This window comes from Stylophora pistillata, chromosome 4 (assembly GCF_964205215.1).
Source record: "Stylophora pistillata chromosome 4, jaStyPist1.2, whole genome shotgun sequence".
NCBI classification, from domain to species: Eukaryota; Metazoa; Cnidaria; class Anthozoa; order Scleractinia; family Pocilloporidae; genus Stylophora; species Stylophora pistillata.
Window position 1 is genome coordinate 34,132,217 of NC_142522.1, and position 24,071 is coordinate 34,156,287.

At 39.8% G+C, this 24,071-nt stretch overlaps 1 protein-coding gene and 3 pseudogenes across 1 annotated transcript; 3 read left to right on the forward strand and 1 right to left on the reverse strand.

The window, feature by feature from the left end:
- The first annotated feature begins 50 nt into the window (after positions 1-50).
- LOC148733454 (beta-1 adrenergic receptor-like) lies at positions 51-7,404 on the forward strand (annotated as a pseudogene).
- Positions 7,405-9,977: 2,573 nt separating this feature from the next.
- LOC148733455 (beta-1 adrenergic receptor-like) lies at positions 9,978-12,070 on the forward strand (annotated as a pseudogene).
- On the forward strand, positions 11,990-16,932 carry LOC148733456 (beta-1 adrenergic receptor-like). Its single transcript, XM_088758302.1, has one exon. It carries the CDS (start codon positions 15,068-15,070, stop codon positions 15,977-15,979), a length of 912 nt encoding a protein of 303 aa, XP_088614428.1. The 5' UTR covers positions 11,990-15,067; the 3' UTR covers positions 15,980-16,932.
- A 598-nt stretch (positions 16,933-17,530) lies between these two features.
- Positions 17,531-23,273, reverse strand: LOC148733457 (adenosine receptor A3-like; annotated as a pseudogene).
- Between the last annotated feature and the right edge of the window lie 798 nt (positions 23,274-24,071).

The window sequence follows — 24,071 nt, forward strand, 5'->3', positions numbered from 1 at the left end:
CTAGCGCTCTACAACATGAGCTAACCAGGCGGCTGATTTGGGAACAGTAGATGTACAGTTTACTGCTGAGGTAGACTGAAGTTACAAAGTGTTTAGAGAAATAACGAATTTATGAAATCGATCGATCTAATTTTTACGACAGACATTCAATGCTTAGAATTCGAAGAGTCCCTCCCGGCGTTTCGGCGATGTCCGCCACGCGAGTGGCAATTCTCTCTCGAGTTATCAACCACATATCGATAAAAATGAGCAACAACGAAAACCATCCGTTAAGAGAAACAATGCTTACAACAGAGAATCAATAACAAAGATCAATTTGCACGGACAAGATAACGACAAAACGGTATGAACATAACAAAAGATGGCAACAATAGCGGCGGAAGTCTAGCTTCAATCTCATCAGCATCGGAGTTGAAAGCATTTGGAAAATAAACGCAAATTGGAAATTGAGGTCTGTAACTCGATTTAAAAGCAAAAATTGAGATCTTTTACTTAATTGAAAAGTTTCGTCCAAAGTAAAGAACAGTTCACTTCATCGAACATTTTTTGACAAGAAGAGAAACGTTAATTTTGAATAGAAATCGACGCAGTAGAAATGAGCAGAGAAGAAAAAGATCTCTAAGAAAAATATTCAACTTGTTCCTGACCTCATTTGTCGCAAAAGACTTTTTAGTAGGACTTGTTATGGACCCAGCGTGGTTGGTCGTAAGATGTTTGGGTTATAATTCAGTCTAAAACCTTCTTGGAAACCTTCGGTAGGGGAATGGATTACCTGTGGATCCACACCACTGTGGCCACATCATTTAACTTATGCTGTGTTAGCTTGGACAGGTATGTAGCCATCATCTATCCTCTGCAGTACCAAGATTTTCTCACCAACAGGAGATGCCATTTACTCCTAGCTAAGGTATGGCGTATGTCCCTTGTGTTGTCTTGCTCAAGTTTCATGGTTCAGGATAAAAGAGTTTTATCAACATTATATATGCACATCTGTCTTTTACAGTTATAACAATTTTATTTCCTATGTTCATCGTCGTGTCCTGCTGCCTTCAAATTTTAAAAGCTGTTTCAGTACATTACAATAGCATAAAAACGACAAGCAGCTGTGCACAGAAGCAATGCAAGATAGTTTTAAGAGAACAGAAAAGAGCTTCATGCTAAAACAGTTAGTATCATAGTAGGGTTGTTTGTGGTTTTCTGGTTGCCAAGTCTTATCCCTGATTTGGCGCATCATTTCAGCAACAAAGTGTCTTCTAACTCAGCTTACTACACCGTGTGGACTTCTGTTGAAACAGTGGCGTTTACCTAATCAGTAGCCTGCAGTGCAAGCCTCTTATTAGGGCGAGTTGACGTTAAAAGCTCGTGATCATTTATCTGAAAGCCATGTTTGATTTGGAGTCAGAGTGGTAGGTGGGGGTAGGGGGCGGGGGAAAGGCGAAAAGATGCGTTATATTCCCTCCCGCTCCCCAGCCCCTTCCCTTATTTATTTTGACCGTCGGCTCACCCCTAGGAAAAAACTACTTTCTCTCCCCAGCCTGCCGCTGTCATTAAAATCAAAAATAGCGGCTATTTTTCACTGAGAACTAGACGCTCGAAGAGCGTTCACTCGGGCTTCTTTTATAGCCATGGCATTCATACCAAACACGAGTACCATAATGACATAGCTTGTAAATTTGTGCGAGCGTGCCTCAATTTCCCCTTGTGCACGCTGATGACGCCAGCAAACAAATGCCTCGCGAAAAAATTTTCTTCTCGCGGGTGACTTCAGCGTTTTTCATTGAAAAACGGGAAAACTTCCGAAAAAAAAGTTAAACTAGACATGACAACAGGAGAACAAGACGAGGAAGATCTGCCTACTTTTTCTTTGAGAACGGATTTTTTAACTCCCAAGAAAAAACCCAGAGGAAGGAAAAACAAAACAATCATACGGTGGCTTCAAAGGGACATACACTTTCCTCTCTCTTTTTTTTCACTTGCGACTTAGCTGCTACTTTCTTGCGACTTAGCTGCGACTTTCTTGCTACTTTCTTGCGACTTAGCTGCGACTTTCTTGCTACTTTCTTGCGACTTAGCTGCGACTTTCTTGCTACTTTCTTGCGACTTAGCTGCCTGGTGCATCAGCCGGCCAGGTTGTTTTATTTGAAAACAACGTAGACTCCTATAAACAATAGGTAGTCTGTTTTGCCTTGGCTTTACAGTATAGCTATGAAGTTTTTCGCCGTTTTCACTTTTATTTCGGTGTGCTCTACATCGCTGGCAGAGCTTCCATCTTACTCTCCGGCAATAAGGAACAATGCAGTAATGCGCGACGAGATAATCAAGGACTACTTCAATCTTGGGCTTACTGCACCTGAAATTGCATTATTTCTCGTAAGTGTACATGGTATCGGGAACTCGTTAAGACAATTGAAAAGAATACTCAGACGGTTGGGATGTACAAGACGTCGGCGTCGAAGTAATTTGAATGAGGTGGTTGAAGCAGTCGAGGAGGAACTGAAGGGGAGTGGAAGCCTTCTCGGATATCGAGCGATGCATCAGAGACTCATCAATCAGCACGGTCTTGTTACTATGAGGGAAGTCGTTCGACATGTTTTGAGGGTTTTTGATCCTGAAGGGGTGGAGCATAGGTCACAGCATAGACCACGACGACGAATTTACAGGTGTAAAGGACAAAATTACTTATGGCACATTGACGGCTACGACAAACTAAAACCGTTTGGACTCTGCATTCATGATGCAATTGATGGCTTTACTCGAAGGATCCTATGGCTGGAGGTTGCATCTTCGAACAACGACCCTCGTATAGTAGCTCAATATTTCGTAGACTATGCAAGACAGTTAGGAGATACGGTAAGGATTGTACATTGAGATAGGGGATCTGAGAACAGGAACTTAGCAGCTATTCAGCGTTTCTTTCGGCGGTCCATGAATGACGACTTTGCAGGTGATAAAAGTTTCATGTATGGGAAATCTACGGCAAACCAAAGAATTGAAGCATATTGGGGACGTTTGAGGCAAGGATGTGCAGAATGGTGGACTGAATTACATATTTTAAGGACTTGAGAGATTCTGGTTTGTATCACGATGATGATATAATACACCGCGAATGCCTGAAGTTCTGTTTCATGGATGTCATGCAAAGTGAACTACACAGAGCTGCACTGGAATGGAATGTTCACCGAATTCGGCCGTCCAGCAATGTGGAATCTACGTCGGGAAAGCCAGATGTACTCTACTTCGTTCCAGCATCAGCTGAGAGTCAAGATTAAATGACTCCTGTTGACATCGACGAAATCGAAATCGCACAGGATACGTGTGCCGAGCAACCACAAGCGAAAGGATGTCCCTACTTTAAAGAGCTCTGCGATCTAATCATGGAGGATGAAGGTCTAGAGCCAGCTACAACAGCAGAGGAAGCTCTCAAACTCTACTTAGATCTACTGGACAATATTAATGCCATACCACAGAAGAATGGTTGAATTTCATTCCTGTTCACAGGCTACCCAACATGAGCAGTGTTTTTGGTACACTCAAAAACAAAGCTTTCTATGCGGTTAGTTAAGGGACTGTGTTAGGTTCGCAAAATATTCAGTGTGGCCAAATGTACATCGCAAGGTATTTATTGTTGGTCAGATCAAATGCCGCTATCATTTTGTAGCTGGATACCGAGCCACGCTGGTAAATCAATTGAAAATGCTAATTAAAATCAACTTTATTTCTTCTTCGTTTCCAACATGTTTTCTAAATGTGGAAAGGAACTTAAACTCTTAAGAACGGATTATTTTCATTCATAAACTACACACCTGTGGGGGAGAGAAATTGCCTGACCCACCATTCACACTCTTTACAGTACAGTGTATTGTACAGATATCATCTGGCCTGGTAATTCGAAATCTATGAACTCAACAAGGTAGAACAGCAAAGTAAAAAGCAGGTAACGAACTATTTTCCATTCCGTTTTAAAAGTGTTATGTTAACACAACCTATTAGAGTAGACATGAATGACATGTATAAAAAGAAAAGAATAATTAATCCTCTATTGCAATGAGCAGCATTATCCTTATTATCTCAGTGCAAGTATGTCGCCCCTGCAAACCGAACCAAGAGCTTGCAAATCTCCATCTGTTGCCATCCTCACAGCTGTTAAGTCCATCTGTAGTAAGGAGAAATGAGTTTATCTTAGAGAAAAGTATGGAGTCAAACTAGTCAAGTAAAATAAGCCACTTGAGGTGTAATACGAATACGTAAGCTGTGAAAAAAAATACATAAAATACTTGCAGGTCCTATGGGTATATTTCCCAAGATAAGAAACACAAAAAGGAAAAAATGGCAACAGATACATAGAGAATAATACATGGATGTACACAGATATGGAATTTCTCTTCAATTGAAGTGCTCAACTCAATATATCATGTACAGCAAACAAATAAGATCTTGGGTTTATTTGGAATTTCTCTGCAAGTGTTCAACTCAATATATCAAGCAGTAAATAAGTAAGATCTTGAGTTAAATACAAGAAGAGAAATTCCATATGTATACAAGCAACATTTGCCGTATATCATGTTCAACATGTACATGTACATGCCATATATCAGGCCCAACATTTGCCCTACATCAAGTTCATCTACTTTGGAATGTTACATAAATTAGTGGGTAAAGGACTACATGCTTGTCCAATTTGGAAGTAATTTTATTTTAAAAAAAACTTTTTTTCTCTCATCCAATTATTTCCAAATCAATTACTTTGGATTCCAGAAATGATAAATAGCTACCGATATGAAAATTATTTTGTATGCAATAAAATTAACTTCACTAAACTCGTTTGGGAGTAAAATTTCATTCAAATTATTAACTCAAAACCGAGGTTAGTCTGGCTAGTTTTAATGCTTACAAAAAAAAATTAATTGGCAGCCATTTATGAAAAGGGTCAAAACTGTTCCCAGTGAAGCACAAATAACCGTCCCATCTTGAAGTTAAATGATTAAAGGTTTCTCGAAAGTAAACCAGACGTAGCAAGAAGGTAAGGAAAGTGTAAAAAGACAATCTGAGAAATCAAATTTAAGAGCGCCACAATCTCGCGTCCACTAGAGGAAACAGTTCGTAATGAATTCTTACCCTTTCGTCTTTAAACTGTTGGCAAACGCCATCTTTAATCCCACGTTTTTCTTTTAAAAAATTGAAAATCTAAAGAGAATGAAGCCAAATATAAGTTTTTGTACCTTCAGCATTTCTAATTTGAACGAATGACAGGAGAAAGTGTCAAAATAACTGGTTCGGACCTCCGGAACTAGCTGTTCTTTTGGAGAATCCTTGTTGTTTATCGGCAATGCAACCCAGCCTGCGGCCCACTCGGCCCAGCTAGGTAGCCAGGCAGCTAAGTCGCAAGAAAGTAGCAAGAAAGTCGCAGCTAAGTCGCAAGAAAGTAGCAAGAAAGTCGCAGCTAAGTCGCAAGAAAGTAGCAAGTCGCAGATAAATCGCAAGAAACTAGCAAGAAAGTCGCAGCTAAGTCGCAGCTAAGTCGCAAGAAAGTAGCAAGTCGCAGATAAGTCGCAAGAAACTAGCAAGAAAGTCGCAACTAAGTCGCAGCTAAGTCGCAAGAAAGTAGCAAGTCGAAGATAAGTCGCAAGAAAGTAGCAAGAAAGTCGCAGCTTAGTCGCAAGAAAGTAGCAAGAAAGTCGCAGCTAAGTCGCAAGAAAGTAGCCAGAAAGCCGCAGCTAAGTCGCAAGAAAGTAGCAAGAAAGTCGCAGCTAAGTCGCAAGAAAGTAGCAAGAAAGTCGCAGCTAAGTCGCAAGAAAATAGCAAGAAAGTCGCAGCTATGTCGCAAGAGAGCAGCAAGAAAGTCGCAGCTAAGTCGCAAGAAAGTAGCAGCTAAGTCGCAAGTGAAAAAAAAAGAGAGGAAAGTGTATGTCCCTTTGAAGCCACCGTACAATCAACGGTTTCATCTCGTTTCGAAACTCTAACTTTATTTCCACGCATGAATCTACCTGTCAGTTTCTGACCAATCTGAGACAAGATCATTGAAGCGTAGCGAAATACTTTTCCAAAACAAAATAAACAACGCATTGAAGAGTAGGAGAGGGAATTTCTGCCCTTTCGACATAAACTATAGCGTTGAAATTGTTATAAAACAATTGGTTTATGTGTCAGCTGTGTGTTCATCGAGACTTGAAGCACTCAAGAAGCTAGAGTTGCTCGAGGCGCAGCCGAGAGCAACTCTTAGGCATCTTTCGTGCTCTCCAAACTTCCCAAGTGCTTCAAGTTCACCGCCTCCCAGTTAACTCAATGGAGAAAGCGCTGGACTGTTGTGCGGGAGGTCGAGGGTTCAAGCCCCGGCCGGACCAACACTCAAGGTCTTAAAACAAGTAAGAAGAATATGCTACCTTTCTATAACGTCAAGAAATGGTTAGATATCTAGTCTTCTCGGATAGGGACGAATAAATGGAAGTCCCGTCTCCTGCAGGGTTAGGGGTAGGAGACGTTATTTCCCACGCACGAGATAACTGTTTGATGGATGTTCTCCCCTGGGGTGGTTGCTGGTTGGGAATTGGCCCTGAAAAGCCCCGATGGGGAGTGGTCAATTAACGCTGTATGTATGTATGCATGTAAGTCTCGATGAACGCACGCTAACCGAATCGCATTTTACAAGTATATTGAACCCAATAAAAACCAGTAACAGAAACAGGATATTTGACGGAAGAGCTAAGCTTATATATTTAACTTTACTATTTAAGTTGCTTCTGTCAGTATCCTTATCCAATTCGCTGTTGTTAGCGCCACCTTCGAAGTTGTGTTCACGAACGTTAACATTCTTGATTTTTTCCGCAAGAGAGGTGTTCGTCTCAGCATCATAGTTTGTTGTTAAATCGGCCGTCACAGTTTTGCCAGTATTTTCGAAGTTTGAACTCACATATGGCTCATTTTTTGTGTCGTGAGAACTAGTATGAACTTTCCACATTTGGCTAGCTTTCAAGCAATGAAGTTTGCGGACCGGCCCATTCCGAAAACACTCGACATCATTTAGCGTGGGCCTACCACGAACGGCGTGTGCATTTGCATGTGGGATGAGCCTATAAGACAGGAATCTTTGCAAAGCGGTCTTCACAAAATACAGCACTCTGTAAATTACGTTGTTTACGAAGAGCGAGCTCACGATAACACAAGTTGTCGCACTCTCATCCCCAGTTTCAGCGGTTTACGCAAGGAACACCTGGGGCCATGACCCCCCTTTTGGCGACCAAAACGGCTTGGACTTTCAGACTCGGGCTTTCGAACGGAAGCCCGAGTAAAAATGCAGTGCACTCGCTCGCGCAAATTATGCCTGCTCTGCAGGCTCGGAAATTAACCCATTGGGTGTATTGTTTGGAAAACGATGAATTCTATGAAGCATTATCACGCACATTTTGATTTCTAAAAGGAATATAAATTGAAGAAAAATTGCATCTTCGGTTGAGAGACTATGTTAGCAGGGAACTGACTGTACAAATTCATAATGCACAGTAATTATTTTCTATCCGCACACACAAAAAAAAAAATTAAGAGTAGCTTGGAAAGATGGTAATTTTTCCTCTCGAAAACTAGTCAATGACTGTGTTCAAGTCTAGAAAAACAGCTGGACACACTAAATTAGGTTTGTTGTCAAAACTCAAAAAGCTTTTAACTTAAGAATGAATGGCAATTTTTCTACACCATTAGGACTGTGAATCACGATTACTTCTGTGATGTTTTTGGGAAATTTTTCAACAACATTCTAGAAAAATATAGAATTATAAAATTTTATCAGCTCTCCAGACGATATTTCTTTGAAATTGATATTCGCCCAGAGTTCAGTTTGCTGATCTTGTTTAAAAGGAATTCGATAACAAGTAATAGGATACTTACCAACTGGATCTTTGTCGTGAAACAACATGTGCCAGAAAAATGGTCTGAAGTAAATATGAGACTTCTAGTTGGTTCTTGCTTGGTCTAGATCTTGCCATACGGATCGTTTCCACGAAAACGTTCCTAAACCGCTCGTTCTTTTTGCTTGAAAGCCGGAAAATTCAAAAGAAACATGTTTAATCCAATCGCCATATATGTAATTATAACTATCTTCTGACTTGGTTAGATCGACTCGTCGTGAGATATAATGGCCCTCGCGCTCGGTCGTCTTCGCTTGGATCTCACTTTACTCGGTCAGTACTACCGCGACCTCGGGCCAATATTTCCTAGTGCGGCCCTCGCGCTCCCTTTGTTAGAAGTTAATCTTCTTGTATCTATTTTGCATATGCTCGACAACAAACATATGATGTTGCATTCATAATAAATAATGGAGAACTGAGTAAACAAAATCATGCGGGGCGTTTGCCGTTTGAACGTTTGCCGCATTTAAATTATCTATAGAAGTGTTGAGGGGTTTTACCACTCGCTTGGCAAATTAACAAGAGGTACTGAGACTCTGTAATTTTCTTCTTTATTCTCTCTCTTGTTCCACTGCTTATTTCTACTACTTATTTCTACTACATATTTCTACTACTTTCAGCAAGGAGTGCTCCAGTATTAAATACAAAAATCACAGACATGTTTGGGTTAGCTAACCGTGGGAACTTCCAAAACAGGATGTTCAGTGTGGGTAAAACTCAAGGTCAGTTTTACCAACTCAAACATGACCACCTAGCAAACTAGTTATCTTCAACCATAACAAGGGATTAAAATGTCTAGCACGGTAAGTGCTGAGCCAAGTTCAAGCACACACTAAAAATAAATGATCAAAACTATAGATTCATCAAAATAGCACGTAGGGGCGAAAAGGCGAGACTTAATAAAACAAAAGCTAAACCTAAAAATGCTTGAAATATCGAGCCTTGAAAACGCTCTACAACAGAAGATAAGAATTTTGATTTGCAAAGGCTAAAGGTGGTCTTGTTGCTTTCCACTGGATAATTCTTAATGTATCTCTGGGTAACAGTCAGAATGCCGGGAACATTTATGTGATCTAAACTCGCCAATCGATGTAGAATTTTCCTATGGGACATCTCATGATGACGCATTTACATCGGCGTGGATCATGAACCGAGGTGGTTAGTCTAGTAAGTAAAATTTTAATTGTGAAGTTATTTGTTTGCACTCTACACGATCAGTAAAGAACGACTTGGAAAAAATAAAGATAAAAAACATAACTTGAGGCAGATTAATTTTAACTTTGCCCTAAATTCGTGCTTTTATCAATTGATCGTGTCAACATTTATAATAAAACGTACATAGTTTATCAGCATTAATAAAGGCTCTACAAGAAAGGAAGGAAAGGCTTGAAAAACCCATAAAAATAACGTAAATGTAGTAAGAACATCAAGAGAAAACATACAGAGTAATATAGATACAGCGCGCTTCAATATATTTGTTTCTCGTCTTAAAGATATTCTGATCGGGTGAATGGTGCACTTATGGAGCTTGAAATTCTATAGACCAGGGCTTTCCATGTATGGAAGGAATTGTAGCACAAACATCAAATAGAATATTTCTCACTTGACTGGGACGTCATGTTTTTACTCGACAGGGGGTGGATTTGTCACTTTGCTTGTAAATACTGGTCTAGTTGTATTGCAATTGACCATTGTTCAATGTTATAACAGGTGAAATGATTATTTAACGACAGAATTGGACATAACATAAGACTGTCTCTTCCTCATTTCCTTTACGTCTTTAAAAGATTTTGTTAATGAGAAGTTTGAGATGATGCCCGCTTACATGGATGCGAGGACGACAGCATAGCAACTAAAAGTTGAAGGGATTCTCCATTTTTCACTCAGGCATTGGCTAGAAAACAGGCCACCTGTTTTCTGAATTATTTATTAAGTTCTTCACTGGTGATCTCTCTCTATTGGGCCAAACAATATGAAAAGTCTAATAATTGTGTTTTAAATTCATAGAACTATTTGTCATATGATTGCATCAAAGGACTCACGCCAAGTGGGCAGAACTGCAAAACACATCTTTGAAATATGAAGAGCACCAGGGAAGAGTTTAACCAAGAGGAAAGGATCGTTTTAGCAACTTGGTTCAGTGTCACAGGTCTGGTGGCCGTAACTGGCAACACTGTCGTCTTATGGTTGATCGCCAGAAATCATTCACTCAGAATAATTTCGAATTTTTTTATTGCTTCACTGGCTGTGGCCGACTTGTTAGTGGGACTTGTTATAAACCCTGTTTGGGCAACAGTCAGGTGTATATATTATGATGAAGACACTTATCTGAAAACTTATGGTAAACTTATTGATTATCTGTGGATACACACCACTGTAGCTACAACGTTCAACTTATGCTGCATTAGTCTGGATAGGTATCTTGCTATCATACATCCGCTCCGCTACCAGAGTCTTCTTACCAACACAAGAAGCTACCTTATCATAGTTGCTGTATGGGTCTTGTCGTTTCTTCTTCCATGTTCAAGGTTTTTTGTGAGAGATAATTCAATTGAGTTGTGGTTGTCTTTTACAATAATAACAGCGTTAATTCCTATGATTATTATTGTGCTCTGCTCCATACGAATCTTGAAAGCTTCTGCAACACAGTATAGGAAAATAAATGTTGTCACTTTACAGAATCAAGAATTCGTCAACAGACGAAAACAGAACTTCAAAGCTGCTAAAACAGTTAGTATTGTGGTAGGGCTATTTGTTGTTTGCTGGCTGCCGAGTCTAGTGACTTCTTTCTCTCAATATTTGAGCAAAATGTCATTTACACTACGATGTACCACAAGGTTTGGACTATTGTCGAGGCAGTGGCCTTTACTTCCTCAGCAATCGACCCGTGGGTTTATTGTTTGCGAAACAGCAAATTCTATGAAGCATTTAATCGTAATTTTCGAGTAGGCAGAAGGCAAATTATGGAGCAAAGTTCCTTTCCTCGTTAAACCAAGAGAAGTATTAGATCACGGAAACGAACACAAAGATGTTATGTGAGCAATATCACAAGAAAACTTTTGGGATCTATAATTGTTCTGATGTGTACACCATCATATTATATGATTTTGTGTAAACGTCAAACAGTTCGGAGTCTCCGACTAAACACACAAAAAAATTTTAATAGCAAATAGAACCGACTCAAACCAGAACCACAAAATGCAAATTTAGACATTTGTAGAGAGTGTCTTCGACGACACCTGTGTTTTAAGTATAATTAAAACCAAGTCAATTTTGTATGTAAAATTTTTATCAAAAAACAAAACGAAATTAATTGTTGTCTTTTTAATTTTTACCACTGTATAGCCTATGGTTCTTAATCACAAGAAAATTTTAAGTCAGAGGCCTCAAAATAACTTAATGATATGCAACAATAAATATTTAAAGGAGTTATGTTAGCCATTATTGCAAATTTGGAACAAATGCTAATCATAATTTAGGCGCCGGCTGCTTTTTCAAATGTTTTCATTTCACACGCAAAGAGATGTTATCTGAGGTACTCACGCGTAGGTTTGACTGACATCTCATGCATGTGAAGCACATTTTACTCTTTATTCACTTGCAACCTTCGTGTACTAAATTTATATTCAGAAAAGATGCAGGAGACAGGGCCTACGGTTTTTCGTCCTCATCTGATAACACTAGTGTTAGGAGATTGGACACTAGTTTATAGTATTATGGTATGTAGGGAAACCACGAGGTAGAGATTAAAAGGTTGAGGTTAATTAAGACTAGTCAATGATTGTGTTAAAGTTTAGAAAAACAGCTGGACACACTAAATTAAGTTTGTTGTCAAAACTAAAAAAGCTTTTAACGTAAGAATGAATAGCAATTTTCCTACACCATTAGGGCTGTGAAACCCGATTACTTATGTGAATATTTAGGCAAATGTTTTAACAACATTCTAGAAAAATAGAGTTATAAAATTTTATCAGCTCTCCAGGCGATATTTCTTTGAAATTGATATTCGCCCAGAGTTCAGTTTGCTGATCTTGTTTAAAAGGAATTCGATAACAAGTAATAGGATACTTACCAACTGGATCTTTGTCGTGAAACAACATGTTCCAGAAAAATACATGAAGAATTTATTTCATTATATGGTAAGGTAGTCTGAAGTAAATCTGAGAGTTCTATTTGGTTCTTGCTTGGTCTAGATCTTGCCATACGGATCGTTTCCACGAAAACGTTCCTGAACCGCTCGTTCTTTTTACTCGAAAACCGGCAAATTCAAAAGAAACATGTTTAATCCAATCGCCATATATGTAATTATAACTATCTTCTGACTTGGTTAGATCGACTCGTCGTGAGATATAATGGCCCTCGCGCTCGGTCGTCTTCACTTGGATCTCACTTTACTCGGTCAGTACTACCGCGACCTCGGGCCAATATTTCCTAGTGCGGCCCTCGCGCTCCCTTTGTTGGAAGTTAATCTTCTTGTATCTATTTTGCATATTCTCGGCAAGAAGACTTTTTTCCTGACGAACAGATAATGTTGCATTCATAATAGTAAATAATGGAGAACTGAGGAATCAAAATCATGCGGGGCGTTTGCCGTTTGAACGTTTGCCGCATTTAAATTATCTATAGAAGATAAAAATATTGATTTGCAAAGGCTAAAGGTGGTCTGGTTGCTTTCCACTGGATAATTCTTAATGTATCTCTGGGTAACAGTCAGAATGCTGGGAACATTTATGTGATCTAAACTCGCCAATCGATTGTTTGTTTGCACTCTACACGATCAGTAAAGAACGACTTGGAAAAAAAGAAAGATAAAAACATAACTTGAGGCATATCAATTTTAACTTTGCTCTAAATTCGCGCTCTTATCAATTGATCGTGTCAATATTTAGAATACAACGTACATAGTTTACTAGTATTAATGAAGGCTCTGGAAGAAAGGAAGGAAAGGCTTGACAAATTTAAACCCCCTAAGAATAACTTAAATTTACAAGAACATCTAGAAAAAACACAGAGAGTAATATAGATACAGCGCGCTTCAATATATTTGTTTTTCGTCTTAAAGATTCTGATTGGGTGAATGGTGCACTTATGGAGCTTAAAATTCTACAAACTAGGACTTTCCATCTATGGAAGGAATTGTAGCCCAAACATCAAATAGAATATTTCTCACTTGACTGGGACGTCATGTTTTTACTCGACAGGGGATGGATTTGTCTCTTAGCTTGTAAATACTGGTCCAGTTGTATTGCAATGGCGCTGCGCGTTTGTGACGTCACGAAATTTTGACCCCCTAGAGCGATTAGGACAAACAAACAGGCTTCTCGAGTAAATGAATATGGGCGATGATGCGCCCATCTGTAGTTCAAACGCCTCTAAAGCTCGTATTCTAAATCAAAACGACGGCGTTCCTGGCTAAAGGTTCGAGCAAGACCAAGAGAACTATAAAAATACACAATTGAAGCGTTGGTTAAAGAGTAGAGGCTTGAAATTAAGCGCAAAACGGGCAGACCTCATCTCATCGCACGTGTTCGTGACAGCCTCAAGTCGGGAAAACATTATGTACTTGATTCAAGTATAGATGATGGGAAATGACGTCAGGCGAAGACTAAAGGAAAGTAAAGTCGATCTCGTGAAACTTAAGGATCTAACAGTTCAATGTAAAAAGGGGGTTGACAGGCCTACACGACTCCCCAGCGCGTGTTTAGAATAGCCTATTCAAAGGTTGGCCCTCACGAGTATGTCTTTGAGCGATCGCCCTCTTTTTTAAGACACTAGTGGCGGATTTTTGTATAGTTCGCTCAGTAATGGTTGTGTTTCTATTAAATTCCAGTGTCTCATGAGAATTTGCTTTAGGTTTGGCACTGATGGTTGGTATTGTGTAATAGAAGGCAAGATTCGTTGGTTCGTCTTCGGTTTCTGTTGAAGAGCTAGTTTCCTGCTTTTGAAATTCACCTCTGAGAGGGTTGTGTTAATGAGGGTCTCTGGATAGCCTCTCTTTAGCAAATGCGCTTTGAAATTTGCGATTTTCTCCTCGAATATTGTTTGAGAGGAGTTTGTTCTGAGAAGTCTAAGGGCCCCTCCTTGTATGAAGCCTTTATTAACTCCTTGTGGGTGACAGGAACTACAGTGTGCATACTGAAATGTCTCAGTTTGTTTAAAAGGAGTACGCACATCAAGGATTGCGTCCTTTTCGAATTGTTCGCCTTTATAGATGTAGGTGTCCAGGAATGTTGTTTCCTTATCGGAAATTTCAGCCGTAAATTTTATTGTTGGATGATAATTGTTTGCTTTTTCAATGAAACGTTCTATTGTTGCTTTGTTTGTACTCCATAGTGAGAAGATGTCGTCTATGTAACGTTTCCAAACAAGCGGTTTGAAAAGGCTTTTGTCAAGGATTTCTGTGTACAGCACAAATATAAGTATTGTAGTTAACACTATCAACTGAGAAATTCTTTCTAGAACACACATTTACCCGGCATTGACAAAGTTCCAAGGCATGCTTCGGCTTTGGGAACGGTATGAAGCCTTTCCGACCACTTTTAAGCATTTCTTTAAGCGAATCTGGCAATCGTTCTGGATATCTTGAGTCATTTTTACATGTACCCCAACAGCAATGCCTAGTTGCAACCATTTTAGAAAGTTGGAGCATTTTTTGAGCGAAAATATTCTTGCTTCTGACACGTTTCGCATACAAGTCTTTGTAAAGACTCCAAGTGTTTGTTCTAAACCAGCGGGGGGTCCAAAGATGACATATCTATTTTTAGACCTGGCGCGCACCGTTGTTCAATGTCTTAACAGGCGAAATGATTATTAAAACCGACAGAATTCGACATAACATAAGACTGTCTCTCTTCCTTATTTCCTTTACGTCTTTAAAAGATCTTGTTACTGAAAAATTTGAGATGTTGCCCGCTTAAATGGATGCAAGGACGACAGCATAGCAACTGAAAGTTGAAAGTGATTCTCCATTTACTCAGGCATTGACTAGAAAACAGGCCATAGGTGTTTTCTGAATGATTTATTAAGTTCTTCGGTGGCGATCTCTCCCTATTGGGCCAAAAAATATGCCAGATCTATTAAATGTGTTTTAAATTCATAAACCCTTTTTGTCATCTTGCATCAAAGGACTCACGCCAAGTGGGCAGAACTGCAAAATACACCGTTGAAATATGAAGAGCACCAGGGAAGAGTTTAACCAAGAGGAAAGGATCGTTTTAGCAACTTGGTTCAGTGTCACAGGTCTGGTGGCCGTAATTGGCAACACTGTCGTCTTATGGTTGATCGCCAGAAATCATTCACTCAGAATAATTTCGAATTTTTTTATTGCTTCACTGGCTGTGGCCGACTTGTCAGTGGGACTTGTTATAAACCCTGTATGGGCAACAGTCAGGTGTATATATTATGACGAAGACACTTATCTGAAAACTTATGGTAAACTTATTGATTATCTGTGGATACACACCACTGTAGCTACAACGTTCAACTTATGCTGCATTAGTCTGGATAGGTATCTTGCTATCATACATCCGCTCCGCTACCAGAGTCTTCTTACCAACACAAGAAGCTACCTTATCATAGTTGCTGTATGGGTCTTGTCGTTTCTTCTTCCATGTTCAAGGTTTTTTGTGAGAGATAATTCAATTGAGTTGTGGTTGTCTTTTACAATAATAACAGCGTTAATTCCTATGACTATTATTGTGTTCTGCTCCATACGAATCTTGAAAGCTTCTGCAACACAGGCCAGGAGAATAAATGTTGTCACTTTACAGAATCAAGAATTCGTCAACAGACGAAAACAGAACTTCAAAGCTGCTAAAACAGTTAGTATTGTGGTAGGGCTATTTGTTGTTTGCTGGCTGCCGAGTCTAGTGACTTCTTTCTCTCAATATTTGAGCAAAAATGTCATTTACACTACGATGTACCACAAGGTTTGGACTATTGTCGAGGCAGTGGCCTTTACTTCCTCAGCAATCGACCCGTGGGTTTATTGTTTGCGAAACAGCAAATTCTATGAAGCATTTAAACGTACTTTTCGAGTGGACAGAAGACAAATTATGGAGCAAAGTTCCTTTCCTCGTTAAACCAAGAGAAGTTATCAGATCACGGAAACGAATAACAAAGATGCTATGTGAGCAATATCACGAGAAAAGTTTTGGGATCTAATTGTTCTAACAGTTGGGAGTTTCAGACTAAACACAAAAAAATTTTAATAACAAATAGAGCCGACTCAAACCAGAACCAGAAAATGCAAATTTAGACTTTTGTAGAGAGTGTTACCAACAACACCTGTGTTTTAAATATAATTAAAACCAAGTCAATTTTGTATGTAAAATTTTCATCAAAAAAGAAAACGAAATTAACTGTTGCCTTTAAAATTTTGACCACTGCATAGCCTATGCTTCTTTAATTTCAAGAAACTTCTAAGTCAGAGGCCTCAATACAACTTAATGATGTGCAGCAATAAATATTTAAAGGAGTTATGTTTGCCATTACTGCTAACTTGGAACAAATGGTAACCATAATTTAGGCGCCGGCTGCTTTTTCAGATGTTTTCACCTCACACGCAAAGAGGTGTTATCTGAGGTACTCACACGTAGGTTTGATTGAAATCTCATGTATATGAGGTATATTCAACTCTTCATCCAGGTGCAACCTCAGTCTATTCAATCTATAATCAGAGTGCTTTATATATTGTTAGCAATCTCGTGTGCAAAATATTTTTTCGCGCTTTAGAATGAAGGAAAGGATGCTTCTTATCTGAGAATAATACAAATATATGTTTAAGAGCGGCTGATTCTATCGACAGACTCTTTGATAAAATTTACCCTCCACAAGGCTCTGTAGTACTCCAATATTTCCCCTTATTGGCAGTTATAATTCCTCATCCCAACAAAAAATCTATGCTGGTAATTGCTCTAATAATGAACAAGGGGATTTGAAATAAAAAAAAGTTGACATCAAGCAGAACAGCAAGTTTCTTTTATAACTGTACGACTACCGAGCAGTTTCGAATAAAATTTTAGCTTTAAATAAATGTTTTCTTTATTCTACCGATAAAATTTGAATAATTTACCCTGTCAGAAAACCATAGCCTGCATAGCTAGGCTCCCAAAGAAGGGAAGAAACACGTACTCTTATATAGTTTCTAATTAATTTAAACTCTGTTAGTAACGACTCCTACTGAAAACCATGTAATCCCATAAAATCATCTGACCCCCCATGCTAAGGAGACCCCCATGCCAAGGAGACCCCCATGCTAAGGAGACCCCCATGTAAAGGAGACCCCCATGCTAAGGAGACCCCCATGCTAAGGAGACCCCCATGCTAAGGAGACCCCCATGCTAAGGAAGCCCCCATGCTAAGGAGACCCCCATGCTAAGGAGACCCCCATGCTAAGGAGACCCCCATGCTAAGGAGACCCCATGCTAAGGAGACCCCCATGCTAAGGAGCCCCTCCATGCTAAGGAGACCCCCATGCTAAGGAGACCCCCATGCTAAAGAGACCCCCATGCTAAGGGGACCCCCATGTTAAGGAGACCCCCATGCTAAGGAGACCCCCATGCTAAGGAGATGAATAAGGACTGCTCCTCATATTCAAACTATTCAGTGTGTGATAAATTACGTACAAATGGATAGACATTCTAGTCTTCTCAGATAAGGACGAATAAACCCTAGGTCCCGTCTCCTGCATCTATTAATTAGTTAATTTGGTTAGGCAGGGGACGTTAAAGAACCCACTCACGAGATTACTGTGATGTGGTCTGGCCTGTTTACTGGGAATTGGGGGTGAGGGGGCATCTTCAAATAAGTTTCCTTCGACTGTTTGTAAACTGCTGATGCAGTTCGGCCAAAGTCCTCCGAAAAGTGTTGTGATGCGCATTTGATCATATCCGCATGTTAATTTGCGCAATATAAATATTATTAAATTACTATGGTTTCCTTAACGGGCCCTTCGAATTTCCTTGATTTTCCAGCGGTAACAGAGGGTTGGATTCAGCGAAGAGTTGATGTAGACTAAACATACTGCAAATGATTCGGCCAGGTAAAGAGGAGGGTTTAGAAAGAATACAATTATCACCACAGCAAAAGGAAGATAACAGACTACTAACGTTAGGTGAACCCACAAAGCATTGATGACCGTCTTTATATATCGCGCCATGTTTGGTGAAGTACCTACTCTTCTCCCTGGCAATGCATTTTGCACTTGTAGCTGTTGACATCGCAGTGCGCGAAAGATTCTGGAGTAGTAATACACTGGAATTATCACCTCTAAAGTTTTCAATATCCCATTAATTTAATAAAAAGGTATAATGTCATGTTCCAGTGGTAAAGTAAGCTGACAGCGACACCTTTCACCCATATTAAGAGGAAGGCCACGCAAACTCTCTTGACAGTTACAACTTGCAATTGCCTATATCTTATCCCTGATAACAGGGCTAAGAGCCTTTCTACTGAGATGGAGGCCAGTGGCGCCAGAGATACAACGGAGAAAATCGTGGTAACGACATATGCTGAATATTTAGCCATACGGCAAAGGGTCCAGTTTTCGATTAAAACAGACAAAAATAGCGTTATGGTTAGCGGCTGTGAAATGAGGCCAGTGCAAAGATCGGTAATCGTCAAATTGCGGAGCAAAATTTTTGATTCTGGCCGAAGAGATATGTTCCTTTTGAGGGCGACTAGAATCAAAAGGTTTCCCAAAGTCGCTGTTATGGATAAAACAACATTAAAGACGACAAGAAAGATGTAAACATACCGAATGAGGAGATAATCTTCTTCATCCCAGTGTCGAATGCAAAACAACTCAGATCCTGTGATTCAGTAGTCTCCCTCGCAGCCGTTTTTTCGGATGTCACGCAACGCTCCCCCCAGGGGAGCGTTGCGTGACATCTGAAGAAACGGCTGCGAGGGAGACTAGCCAGTGATTCAGCTGCTTGTATTCAACATAACTCGCCAGATTCTCTAATGCAGGTCTCAATGAACACTGACTTTGATATTTTCGTTCTCTATGCCAGCACAAAATAGCCTCAACTCTGCTGTTGAGCTACATTTCAAAATTCTCCTGTCAAGGGCGGCTTTTTAAAAGCCAGGACCCGATCTAATTCACGGCCATCTAATTTTAGAATAAAGAGAGTGAGTTTCTAAAGAAACTGTGGTGCTGCGTCGGTAGGGGTAACCAGGTAATTTGGTTATATCAACTGAGTTGAAATTGTAAATTGGCCACTGTAAAGGGTTAAATAGCTGAGTTTCGAGCGTTAACCCTTCGTCATTTGCTCCGACGAAGGGCTAACGCTCGAAACGTCAGCTTTTTAACTCTTTACGGTGGCTAATTTACAATTGCAACTTAGTTGATGTAACCAAATAATTTATCCTCTAATTTTAGGATCTCTTTCATCCGTATTCCTCTGCAACATCGTCGTTTATTAGAATAAGACACTATAATACCTAAAACCCAGAACAAATACAAATAATGGGCCTACTGATGACTCATTTTATTGTTAAAGTTTTTGAGTACGTAGAACTCATGTTCCAGTTAGCAATTAAAAATCTAATCAATGACTCACTTAAGTGATTTACTTTGTGATGATGTAAAATATGCACGAGGACCACTTCAGTCTGTCATCGACATTGATCACAGTTTCCAATGCAAAGTGCATGTGGGATCTGCTTTGTTTCTGGACATAGAATAAAACAAAATTGTAATTTACCTCTCCATATTTTAAAACTCTGGTAAAGCTGCCATAAATAGCTATTTCCCAAACTTTGTGCGTCATTATGGTGATATTTAAATCTAACTGATGTTCTCAAGTGGTACTTCATTAATGACCATGAAATATTTTCCAAACTTAATGACCTTTCTTTACCTCGAACAAGCTCAGATGAACGAGACTAAGCTATCAAAATTTCTTTTTCTCCTTTTCAAACCGTGATCGACTGGCCACGCAGTGATAACAAGAAAACCGTGATGGATGGAACGTTTTAATCCCTTTTGTGTTCAAATGCGCGCGCCCTGGGAGCCTTTGGTGGTAATTGTAGAACAGAACCAGAAAGCCAGAGAATCATTTGAGCGATCCTTATGGGGGAGTGCAACTCAGTTAAACACAGAAGGACCACCGAGGGAAACGTGAGAGAATTCACTTAGAACTGGTCACACCGTCAGATTTAAGCGGCTCATAGGTTTTTATTTTGACCACAACGTGCATTCATTATAATAATTACCCATGTTATCACTTTCTGAGAGACAAATACAAGTGTTTCGTGGAATCCGTGTATTTCCATTTGCTCTATTTTTTATTTCTGTTGCAATTTGGAATTAGGAGCTAAATGAAATGTTTAAAATCGTGGTGGTAGTTGCGATGTCTGATTAGGCTGGTATCTATGATAACTGCGTCTAAGCGGTTGTCTGGTGGACTTGGCAGCAACTTTTGTCTTCAGGGGCTTCTCCTGGTTCAGCACAGTTCTCTGAACGCGTAAACTTCCTCTGATCTGATTTGACTAGAATGGTAAATTATATTCCCTAGAGGCAGGCTTTTAAATAAATAAATAAATAAATAAATAATCAGCTTATTTAACCCTTTGGTAGCGTTAAATACTAAATTACAAGGGAGACAAAAAAATTCCCTCAATTCTACACAGAACACAATACACTTTGCCTAACAAGAAAAAAACAATTAAGCCCTATTGTAACTGTGAGTAACGAACTTACCAATGCGGTCTGTTTTGACGAAGCGGAATTGAGAACAGGAAAAACCGGAGTTCAACCCGTACCCATGAGCGACATTCGTGGGCTGTGGCAGCAGGTGTGCAAGGAAGCCGGACTGCTTGATGTTAGATATAAAACGTCGGCAAGCCTCATCACGGCGCTCCAACAGAGTAGGCAAGCCACAGCTCACGAGTGCAAACTCATAAGAGCAATCTGGATATATGATTCTCAGTGCAGACATCTGAACGCTTTCCACCAATTGAACCAGACCGGTGGGTAACGCGGCCCACACCGGAGATGCAAATTCTAAAATAGGCCGTACCAGGCTACAATAAACCTGAATAAGATCTGCCGGTGGGAGGCCTGATTTCCTTAAGACTCGTAAAGCATAGAGCCGCTTGCGTACATTCTTGGCAAAAAATATAGTCGCAGTAAAAAGACCATGACAAATTGTGTGACAGATGGACACCGAGTAACTTATAAGATGACACCGTGCTCAATAACACTGCCTGACATCTGTAAGGGGGGTAGATCCAAGGGCTTGTACTGTAAAAAATCTATGCGTAGTTCTTTAGATTTGAATGGGTTTAGCTTCATACCATGACTACTGGCATATAAACAAAATATCCCTCGCTACAAAGGGCAACATGCTGGTTGAACATCTAGGAATAATCTCTAAGACTGACAAATCATCTACATACTTTACTCTAGTTTTCCAGTCCTTCACTAGACTATTGACGAGGACTGCGAACAACAGAGGGGCTATTCTTGTCCCCTGAGAAATATCGCCCCTTGGAATAACGCTGTTGGAGAGAGCACAACCAATTTTGACCTACCCGTCAAAAAAGCCCCAATCCATCTAATTAAGGCCTCGTGTACCCCTAAATCACGAAGCTCAGATACCAAAACAGAATGATCCATCAGGTCAAAACCAGGAGGTGAGGTGAGGTGAGGTTGGTTTTACAGCCGGCGAAATAACTCTGTGAAGTATACACGTTTATAGAGTTCTTGAACTGTGATGGAATCACTTGTTCCTAGAGGGATTCTGCTACAGCAGGAAGGCCATGATGCTTTTGCGGGTTAAAGTGGCAGACTGCTTGAGAATTTTTCTCGACCTATTTTCTTTCCTTAACTGGGCGATTCTGAAACCAGGTCTGAAATGAAAAGCATAAACATATTAGGAGTTGGAGAACTCGGAACTTTTAGTATTCTTGCTGTAAATTGGGTTTAAGGAGGCTGTTTGGAGTTTTGTGTAAGTCAAGTCAGGTGCATTCGATCTAAATATACATTATGAAGGTTTTTCGATGCCCAGAGCGTGTAGCAACGTGCACTTATTTAAAAAGAAAATAGCTGCTTTGTAGAAGTATTTACTAAAAAGCAATCATCAAATTTTAAACTACTGATTAATCTTAAAAGAAAGCCTTCAAAGTGGCACTGACGGGAAATGATTTAAATGATATCGATCTTTGCGTCTTCCGTAAACATTTTCCTTGTATTCGATTATTTTTAAGTTCTTGTGACACAATAACAAATACAAGATTAATTACCATATATTGACAGTGTTTTTTGCTGAAATTATTGGGACGACATGGAAAGAGTTCTTTCGCACTTTTACCCGAAATCGCCTCAGCTCTTACTTTTGTGTTACTTAATTATGGCAACAAAAACAGCCCGGTTCTCTTGGTGGCCGAGGTACTTTACTCAATAAGAAAAGTTGTGAATGACTCGCCCGTTGGCGTTTTTCTAGTAAAATCTCGTATATTCCTGTCGATTCATCTTCTTCTGCAGAGGATAAATACGCCGACGTCTGTCGCTTAAACGCTCTCTCCACCTTCGGTCTTTCAGTTGACGAAAATGGCTCGCACTGTCTTCTAGTCCGTGGAATTTTCCCGAAATGTCTTGACGCGTGGTCGTCTGTGCAATCACTACAGGAGTATGCGCAATCAGAGCGAGGAAATGGGCTCTGACTGGCATAATTACGAGAGCTGATTAAATGTGCCGTACGGTAACTGAAACTGTTTTCATTCTGTGCCTCCACCATTACTCTAAATGATATAAAAACAGGTTATAAAGTATATTAAGTTAAAATAGTAACTTTCGGTGCACGGGGGGTGGGGGGAATGCTCGTGAAGTACAACTGGACTTATAGCTGGAAGTGTGTTTGGATATTAAATAACATAACTTGTTTTATTAATATGGTTGCAAGAGATGACTTTAGACTTTTAGATAAGAGAAGTAAAGATAAAGGATACATTAACCATTCAATTGTGTCCATGTTAAGAGTGCAACATCAGTAGACTAATTTCATTTTAATAAATCGCGGCAAGAAACCAGCTTTAACAAACTTGATCTGAAATTTGCTCTCAATAATCTGTAAACATTATTTTGATCAGCTTTGTTGAAAACTTTGATTAGTAATTTAACCTCCTACTGCATTTAATGCAATAAGTGCATCGGTAAATGTGTTTAAACTTACTATAGTGAGGCGAATGTTTGAGAGTCTCATCTGTCTCTTCTAAGCCAAGGATTTTGCTGATAGAAAAGGAAAGTGGTTTAGTTGTTGGTGGTGGGGACGGTTCATCAGGAGAGGTACTGGACGCCACTAAATAAAGGGTGGTGACAGATGACTCCACAGGTGTAACGACAACAGTTTTCAAGTGATTGCTCTTCATCTCGGTACTGATCATTACTGACTGACTGAATGCTTCTTAATCCGAGTGGACGAGCTTCCATTTTATATCATTGGTTGCCTGGCAGATCGGCAATCTTTCTCTTTTTGCGACCGACAAATTAACGCGAAGCGGTTGTTTCAAAGGATTTTTAAAGCATCTCAGCTAAAATAATTGCACGCTCGGAATTAAACACAAAAGAAAAAAAGTCTTGTGATCGAGCCGGGTTAAGAACCGGGCGCGAATTAATTATTTTCTAAGCTTTCTAAATTCGCTGATGATTAATGAGATTTCTATGTCCATTGTAAAAACCTCTGAGTAGCTAGAAATGACCACATTCACTTGAAGATTTTGGGGCCTCTGAAACATAGCCACCATCCTAAGATTAACAAACTTCATAACTTGCGTTATAGGAGCTCGGATAAAAGGCTGCGATCCATTTGAAGCGGGCCGTGAGAACGATAAGTCATGCGCGGACAAAAGGTGTGAGGGTGCTCGCGAGTGCCGGCACTTGCCGCATATTTTATCCCATAAGGATAGGAATACCTGGCAAGAGTTAGAAAACTCCATAAGAAGGTGTTTTTAATAAATGAATGTCCTTCCACTGCCAGTTACCACCCTTCTTGATAATGTTCACAAATTTAGTTTAGAACGTGGTTTTGTTAAACACCAGCTATGCATTGTTTGAATAACCGGCCCTTTGTCTTTTAGCCGTCCAACGGCGAAAGAGGACTGGGAGCAACAACAACAACATTTACATATGATGCACGATCCTCGCAGTAGATAGCGCTATTTAAGCAA

What these genes read in the sequence shown, in the direction of transcription:
- LOC148733456 (XM_088758302.1), top strand. Translation starts at nt 15,068, where the DNA reads ATGAAGAGCACCAGGGAAGAGTTTAACCAAGAGGAAAGGATCGTTTTA.